Source organism: Pelodiscus sinensis, chromosome 18 (assembly GCF_052426305.1).
Source record: "Pelodiscus sinensis isolate ZL-2025 chromosome 18, ASM5242630v1, whole genome shotgun sequence".
NCBI lineage: Eukaryota > Metazoa > Chordata > Testudines > Trionychidae > Pelodiscus > Pelodiscus sinensis.
In genome coordinates this window covers 30,073,802-30,082,492 of record NC_143069.1, presented here as the reverse complement: position 1 = coordinate 30,082,492, position 8,691 = coordinate 30,073,802, and the positions used below count along the sequence as shown (strand labels likewise).

General features: G+C 56.9%; 1 protein-coding gene across 4 annotated transcripts; it reads left to right on the top strand.

Moving 5' to 3' along the window:
* The first annotated feature begins 2,464 nt into the window (after positions 1-2,464).
* On the top strand, positions 2,465-6,966 carry LOC106732692 (uncharacterized). Of its 4 annotated transcripts, none has more exons than XM_075915211.2 (3): positions 2,465-2,647; positions 4,014-4,089; positions 5,575-6,966. In XM_075915211.2, exon 3 carries the CDS (start codon positions 5,722-5,724, stop codon positions 6,391-6,393), a length of 672 nt encoding a protein of 223 aa, XP_075771326.2. In that variant the 5' UTR covers positions 2,465-2,647; positions 4,014-4,089; positions 5,575-5,721; the 3' UTR covers positions 6,394-6,966. The 4 variants fall into 4 exon arrangements, with proteins under 4 accessions (XP_075771326.2, XP_075771327.2, XP_075771328.2 ...); XM_075915212.2 differs by having other exon boundaries at positions 4,011-4,089; XM_075915213.2 differs by lacking the exon at positions 2,465-2,647 and adding an exon at positions 3,659-3,793 and having other exon boundaries at positions 4,011-4,089.
* The last annotated feature ends 1,725 nt before the right edge of the window (positions 6,967-8,691 follow it).

The following is an 8,691-nucleotide window of genomic DNA, read 5'->3' as shown; positions in this document are numbered from 1 at the left end:
ATAGGAACCCCAACGCGCCAAGGGACGGTAGCTAAGCACTGTTGTGTCTCCACAGCAGGGTGGGGGTTGGCAACATCGCTGCAACAGGTCAGGGGTGTGGTTCTCCCCGCCCGGCCCCCCGCTCTCCCGCGGGCAACAGCTACATGGGATGCAAACTCTGGTCATCTAAAGAAGTGGGCTGTGCCCATGAAAGACTTTTGTTAGTCTAGAAAGTGCTACCAGACCATTTGTTGTTTTTCCATGTGTAGATGTGATTCATGCTCTTGTTTACTGGGGTAGCTAATTCCAGTCCCCTGCACACACAGGCTGCAGGTTAGAGCTGGGGAGCGGTTTTTGGTAAGCAAGCCGGGAGAGTGGGTGCATGGCGGGGGGGGGGGAACAAAGGGGATTGATAACAGCCCCCAGGGCCTGGTGGTTCAAAAGAACACTGCTAGAGCAGCGCAATGCATGCTTTGGTCAACTCTGGGGGTTGGGGGCATGACAGTCTGGGCAGAGCTGAGCCAGTTGCCCAGAGACTAAGTGTGATTGTGGGCTCCCCTGTGGGTAAATAGCTGATTTCTTGAAATATGCTGCCCAAAACTCTTTGCAACTTTGACACAAGTTGTCTCTGCTTGTCACAAAATATCCGGAGCAGCTGCTCGCTCTGCCAGCCAATCCCCACTCCTCCCCTTTCAGGCCCTCTGCTGAGCCAGGAAGAAAAAAACCCTAGTTTGAGGCCCTGCACCAGAACAACCCCCCAACTGACCTTTCCAGATTTCACCCCTTTGTTTGGTCCCGGTTTTTCTGGATCGGTCATCCACCTGAGAAAACAGCCGCTCGCCCCGCACCACAACCAGGAACGGCACAGTTTTGCCAGTATCATCCCGTCTACACTAGCTGCCGGCACAGTTTCAATGGTGAGGGATTAAATGCCTTCGTACCGTTCCATACTGGCAGCATTCGCCAGTGGAGACGTAACGTACCGCGCGGCTCTTATGGGCTGGGTGCAAAGCCAGAACAACTGTGTTTTGGCCTCCCCTCCGCTACAATCTCCTGAAGAGAGAAGTCGGGCAGCTACGTTGTTCTCCTTGGACCCGTATGTGAAGAATTATGATTTGCCAGCTGCGCTAATGTAGCTCTATCTGTTATTTATTGAGTGTGTTCCAGTAGCACCTGGGAGCCGCAGTGCAAGGCCAAGAAGGGATCTGGCACTGGAAATGCAGCCTCTTGGGGCGGAGGCCCCGTTTACAGCTCCATTTTGAACCCTATTGGCCATTTTTAAATCCATTCAGCGTGGCTCATGCTCATTTTATGCCTTTCTAGGTTGCTTATCCGGAATGGCGTGCGGTGGTCCAAGCCAAAGGCCTTGGAGAAGGCTGAGTCTATTACTGCCACGCCGGTACCGGTAGCGGCCGAACCGGAAATCTCATCAAGCCAAGACATAAAGCCAAGCTGGGTCTACATTGCCACTCCTAGCACTAACGCTTTAGTTGTTCAGGGGTGAGAAAAAAACATACACACCCAGCCAAAAGTTTTACCCTTCCTTTGGGGTGGATTTGTTTAATGGAGGGGACCTCTCCCTTGCCAATACAGAGTGATGAGGGGGAATATGATAGAGGTAAATAAAATCATGAGTGGTGTGGAGAGGGTGCATAAAGAAAAGTTATTTATTAGTTCCCAGAATAGAACTAGAGGACACTTCTTCACACTGCGCAGAGCCAACCTGTGGAACTCCTTGCCAGAGGAGGCTGTGAAGGCTAGGACTATAACAGAGAAGCTAGATAATGTCATGGAGGTTAGGTCCATAAAAGGCTATTAGCCAGGGGATAAAATGGTGTCCCTGGCCTCTGTTTGTCAGAGGCTGGAGAGGGATGGCAGGAGACAAATCGCTTGATCATTGTCTTCGGTCCACCCCTTCTGGGGCACCTGGTGCTGGCCACTGTCAGCTACTGGGCTAGATGGACCTTTGGTCTGACCCAGTAGGGCCGCTCTTATGCTCTTATGTTCTGATGCTGAATTATGGGCAGTGTAGACACACCCTTGTCTCCTCCAGAGGCTAGGGTTGCCAGACGGCTTCAACAAAAATACCGGACACACTTGCCTTAACCTCACAATCTACATTACATCTGATTTAGAAAACGCTGGACATTTCTATTTTCTCAATTTGTTTCCTGAACAGAAAGCTCAAATACCGGACTGTGGGGTGGGACACCTGGCAACCCTAGCAGAGGCAGGGGGAGGGTTTCTAGTTTTCACTTCCCAACATGGTCTGGCCTCGAAACAGCCCCGGGCTTTATTTGTATTTATATATTTTTAAAATGCTTGGTTCTGAAAAGCTCCAAAGCGAAACGATCTGGCCCCAAGGGAGATTTCTACCCCCCCCCCCCCCCCCCCGGCGCTCTGAGTCACTGAAAATGTTACAGATTGTGAATTGGAACCTCCCCCCCGAGGGACCCCCCCCCCAGGCGCTGCCCAGCTCCCCGGGGGGCTCCTGCGGGACCCAGGCGTCCGGGGCAGGGAGAGCGGCCTGGCGTCTGGCGGGGGAAGGGTTAACAACCATCGAGCTGGCAGCGGCCGCGGCGCAGAGCGGAGCTGCCGGGGGAGGAGAGGCCGAGCCGGGCCGGGCCAGGCACCTTCCTGCGCCCCGCAGTCCAGCGCGCGATGCGCGGTGAGCGCCGGGGAACGAGGGGCTGCAGCTGGGGAGGTGGGGGGCTGAGAGCTGCAGGTGGGGGGGGGGCTGCAGGAGGGGGCTGGGGCTGCAGCTGGGGGGCTGCAGCTGGAGGGGGGGCTGCAGCTGGGGAGGTGGGGGGCAGGAGGGGGCTGGGGCTGCAGCTGGGGAGGTGGGTGGCTGGGGGCTGCAGGAGGGGGCTGGGGGCTGCAGGGGGAGGGGGCTGGGGCTGCAGCTGGGGAGGTGGGGGGCTGGGGGCTGCAGGAGGGGGCTGGGGCTGCAGCTGGGGAGGTGGGTGGCTGGGGGCTGCAGGAGGGGGCTGGGGCTGCAGCTGGGGGGCTGGGGGCTGCAGGAGGGGGCTGGGGCTGCAGCTGGGGAGGTGGGTGGCTGGAGGCTGCAGGAGGGGGCTGGGGCTGCAGCTGGGGAGGTGGGGGACTGGGGGCTGCAGGAGGGGGGCTGGGGGCTGCAGGAGGGGAGCTTGGGGGTCTGAAGGCTGCAGGAGGGGGCTGCTGCTGAGAAAGTGGGGGGCTGGGGCTGCAGCTGGGGAGGTGGGGGCTGGGGGCTGCAGGAGGGGGCTGGGGTTGCAGCTTGAGGGGCTGGGGGCTGCTGCTGGGGAGGTGGGGGACTGGGGAACGAGGGGCTGCAGAGAGGAGGGGGCCGGGGGCTGCAGTTTAGGAGTCTGAGGTCTGTATGTGGAGAGGCTGGGGGCTGGGACTGGGGCTTGGACTGGGGGTGGCAGGAGGGGAGGAGTGGGGTTGGGGCTGCAGCTTGGGGGGCTGGGAGCTGAGGTGGATGGGCAGGGGCTGGGGCTTGGACGAGGAGTGTCAAGAGGGGAGGAGGGGGCTGCAGCTTAGGAGAGTTGGAGGATTGGGGGGGCTGAGGGGCTGCAGGAGGGGAGGTTGAGGGCTGAGGGGCTTGAGGAAGGGGGCTGGGGACTGCAGTTGGGGCTGGGGACTGCAGCTGGGAAAGGGGGGCTCAGAGGCTGCAGTTTGGGGGGTGGCTCGGGGCTGCAGGAGGGGCGGTTGGGAGCTGAGGGGGCTGCAGGGAGGGGGATGGAACTGGCACCCAGGTGGAGGAGAGGTAGGAGCTGCAGCTGAGGAGCCCTGGAGCAGAGTGCGCGGACACAGTTCAGGAGCAGCGTTCCCTGTAAGCTGATCACTCCTGTGACCAGAAGACACTCAAATGCCGCCCAGCTGATTAGCTGAGCACCCAAACCTAGGTTTTGTCTTTCTGTGGGTGGTGCACACTTGAAGATGCCTCGGTGCACATCAAATTATTCCACCCCTGGATGGTAAAGATTAGTGGGAACATTGCTCAGGCGCTGTCTCGGAACGTTTGATCTTACCCCCATGTTTTCCCCCAGCAGGGTTTCCTGTTGTGCGCGCCTGCGGATGTGACCACAGACGGACCTGGAGGGAAAGACAACACCTGAGAGTAAACAGGTGAGCCAGGAGTTAGACCAAGTAGGAGGCTTTCAGGGGACCATGGGGATCCCAGCAAAGCGCTCTGGAGCTCCTCTAGCAGATAACTAAAGCTGGACCATATTTTTTAAACAGAATTTTTTTCCCAGCAAATAACACAGATTCTGTGAGGTGGAAAACGCTTCCCAGATTCATGTCTGATTGCAGGTTTTGGACGGGAAAAATAGAAACAAAAAGCCCTCCCCAAAAGCCTAGTTATTTCCTCAGGACGTTTTCTGCATGAATTTCCGACTGCAATGACATTTCAATTAGGATCTGCCATCCATTTTACTTTTAGAAGGCAAATGCACTAGGTAGGTTTTTTAATTCAAAAAAATCTTGACCCATCATTTTTTGGATGGATTGAAAGATTTTACTTGACTAAAACCAATTATTGTTCGGACTTTAGCAACTTTTTTTTTAAACAAAAATCATTGGCGGGTTGATCCAAAAACTATTTGTTTTTCCCCAGTTTTTTTGGAACTGCCAGCTGTTCACACAGCTCTGGGGGGCTGGTTCTGTCAGCACCTGAGCGCTCCTCCCTCGTGGGGGGATCCAGTCTTACCAATCCCTACTACTCCTGGCCTTTCCCTGGGGGCACTGAGACCTAAGCAGGACTGGAGCCCCCGCACTAGGGGAAGGCTGGGAGTGTCTCCTTCTGAGCCCTGTTATGGTTTGGGGACTCAACTCACCAATGGCAGGGTCTGGGCATATCTGAGAATCCGTGTCAAAACCTAGTTGTGGGCCGTCAGGCCTAGTGGTTGGAGCTGGAGTCCAGAAACAGACAAGGAGCAGATCAGAGCAGGTTTGAAAGGGGGCTGGAAGGCAAGACTGGGGCAGGAGCATAAGGTTCAAAGCAAGGGCCTGCTGGCTCCCCTCATCCAGAGAGCTTGGCCAGACATCGAGCAGTTCTGCTGGTGCTCAGAATATTGAGTCGGCCAGGAAACAGCTGATCTAGGCTCAGCTGCCAGCAGTGTTCCGTGTACACTGGGCGCTTGTGCAGCCGCACGGGGGAGATTCCAGTGCCACCCAGCTGATGAGGTGAGCGCCCGCAGCTGGGTTTTGTGTTTCTACTGGTGGTGCACATCCGCACATGCCTCAATGCGCATAAAATTAGTCCGCACTCGGATGGAAAAAATTAGAGGAAATATTGGCTTGTTCTTGTTCCTGAGAATCAGACTCTTGAGCCTCTGTTAATAATACTGCATAGTGCTTTCCATCCACAGATCTCAAAGCCCTGGATGAAGGAGCTCAGTAGCGTAAGCCCCATTGTCCAAGTGGGGAAACTGAGGCACGGAGCTGGATGGCCGCCCAGGAGGTCAGGGCTGGGAATAGAAGCCAGATTCCAACTGTTCTATCTGCTAGGCCACCCTGCCTCTCAGCAGAAATGGGGCAGCAGGGGAAGGTTTGGGGAGCAAGCTCCCCCCAGCTAAGAGCAATTCACAGCTGGATTCTCTGTCCTCACAGGGAGCAGGAGGAGTGGGATCCCTGAAGCTGCCTGGGAGGATCCAAAAGGAACAGTTCTGGGACTGAAGCCGAATTGCAGGCAGAGTTGCCGAAGGATTGGCCGCACCCACAACCCCTGGCTACAGGAGACCCCCTCTGGCCGCGCCCATGGGCGAGAAGGCCAACACGTGCCCATATTGTGGCAAAGGCTTCCGGCGCACCTCTCACCTGACCCGGCATCTGGGCACCCACTCGGGGGGACAGCAGCGCCTCTCCACCTGCAGCCACCGCAGCAAGGGCCCCGCCCTGGCGCTGCAGCCGGCGGCGGCGGGTGAGCGCCCCTACACCTGCACCCACTGCGGGAAAACCTTCGGGCGCAGCGCCCACCTGGCCCGGCACCAGGAGACCCACTCCGGCGAGCGCCCCTACAAGTGCACCTACTGCGGGAAAGCCTTCGGGCGCAACGCCCACCTGACCCGGCATCACGGCACCCACACCGGCGAGCGACCCTACCAATGCGGCATCTGCGGCAGAGCCTTCACCCGTGACGCCCACCTGACCCGGCACCAGCTCACCCACACCGGCGAGAAGCCCTTCGCGTGCGGCGTCTGCGGCAAAGCCTTCACCCGCAGCGCCCACCTGGCCCGGCACCAGGGCATCCACACCGGCGAGAAGCCCTTCGCGTGCGGCGTCTGCGGCAAAGGCTTCACCCGCGAGGCCCACCTGGCCCGGCACCGGGCCACTCATACCGGCGAGCGCCCCTACAAGTGCGCCAACTGCGGGAAGGGCTTCGGAGCCACCTCCCACCTCCTTCGCCACCAGCGGACCCACCAGGAGTAGCTGCCCCCAGCGCCCTTTCCGGTTCCCGTACCGCCACCCTCTGGGTTCCCTCTCCCTTTGGGGAACTGAGAGGTTGCCAGCTGCTGTTTCCCTTCCTGCTGAGACACTCCGCTCCCCTGGAGGGCTTGGGGCTCAGGGGGGTGCCAGCTGCTCAGCCACCCCCGCCCAGAGTGCGCCTCCCTCAAGGAAGGGTGTGGGAACTTAGAAGGTACCAGTTCACACGCTGCCACCCTCTGGGGTATTCCTCCTGCAGAGGGAGCTGGTGCCCGTGCTGACACACACTGAAGTACCCCATCTCCCTTGGGCTGGGCCTAGGAACCAAGGAGGGGGGGTGGCATTTCCTATGCCCGCAGCCGTGCAGCGACTGTACAGGAGGATTTGGGCCAGAATTGGGCTCTGGGCATTCTTGGGGGCCTGGATGGCGACGCGGCCCACCTGGGGAGCATGCAGGGTCACTGGCGCTGTGGCCGCTCTGCCCCTGCGACAATCCAGCCATATCCAAAGCCTCGTCCGGACAGGAAATTGGCTGAAACAGCCGCCCCAGGTGGGCGCGCTCTTATGCGGGAAATGGAACTCGGTCCTGAGACAATTGCTCTGCCCCCAAAGCCACACCCTGGCAGCAGGCCCAGACGCCATCCGCTCTGCCAGGCTGGTCACAGGCACTAGCCCCCTCCGTTCTTGGCAGTTTTCACCTCACCCCTTCCCAGCAGGGCACGCTGGCCGAAGGGTGCTGGTCCGGGAAGAAACAAGCCGGCTAGGTCCAGGGTAGCTCCGTTAGCCAGTGTGGAGTCATTAGTCTGGAACAGTTGGGCCAGGCAGCTTCGCACAGTGTAGACATGGTGTGAGAGCGTACAGCCAGCGTGCCAGGACAAGAACAGTGTGTGTGTGTGTGTGTGTGTCTGTCTGTCTGTCTGTGTCCATGTGAGAGAAACCTCCTGGAGTGTGTGTGTGAAACCTCATGTGTGTCCGAGCAAGAGAGAAACCTCCTATAGTGTCGGGGTGTGTGTTGTGGGTATGAAACATATGTGTGTGTGTGTGTGTGTGTGTAATGTCATCTGTATGACTCTTTCTCCCACATGTCCATGTGAGTGTGAAACAACATATGCATGTGCGAAGCCTCCTTGTGTGTCCATGTGCGTGTGAAACCTCATCTGTATGTCTGTCCATCCATGGGGGGGTAACTTCCTCTGTCCATAGGAGTGTGTGTGTGTGTGTGTGTGTGTGTGTGTGTGTGTGTGTGTGTGATAATTCCATGAGGGAGTGTGTATGTCTCTCTGTGAGTGTGTGCCTGAAACCTCGTATGTGTGAGAAACTTCCTGCCATGTGTGCAGGTGTGGGGATGCAAATCCTGTGTGTGTAAATTTCCTTTTGTGTGTGTGTGTCAGGAACACCTTCGACGTGTGTGTGAAACCTTATGTATGTGTGAAACCTCGTCCAGTGTATGTATGTGAAATCTCTTGTGCGAGAAACCTCCCAAGTTTGTGTGTGTGAGAGAGAGAGAGAGAGAGAAACCTCCCAAGTTTCTGTGTGTGTGTGTGTGTGTGAGAGAGAGAAAGAGAGAAACCTCCCAAGTGTGTGTGTGTGAGAGAGAGAGAGAGAGAGAGAGAGAAACCTCCCAAGTTTGCGTGTGCTGTGAAATCTCTGTGTATATGAGAGAAACTGCCTCCTGTGTTTTTGGGTGACGTCGGGTTGCCAGCATTGGCTGGACATGTTCCTGGAGGTTTTATCACATGACACGATCTTTAGTTAAAGATCTATCTTTATGTCCCCAGACTCCAGGACAGTCCAGGTGGGGGCAGAAGAAAGGCAATGTGCAGTGGGGGGGGGGGGGGGGGAGAGGGGAGAAGGGGGAGGAAATGTTGGCAGCCTGAAGGAGGGGAGGGAGATCACAGGGACAGGAGGATAATGGAGTCATCCCATCACCGAAAAATGATAGATTGGAATTGGGAAAAGGTTCTGAAAAGGACATGGGCTGCCTATGGGGAGAAATTAATAAAACTGGGACTTTTCAACTTGGAGAAGGGACGACGAATGGGAGATCTGATAGAGGGCTATAAAATGACTGGCTTGAGGAAAGGAGATAAGGGAGTGTTATTTGCTCCTTATAACACAAGAACTAGGGGGTCACCCAATGAAATTAATAGGCAGCAGGTTTAAAACCAACACAAGGAAGAATTTCTTCACACAGTGCACAGTCGACCTGTGGAACTCCTTGCCACAGGGTGTTGTGAAGGCTAAGACTTTAACAGGGTTCAAAAAAGAGCTAGATAGATTCATGGAGGTTAGGTCCATCAATGG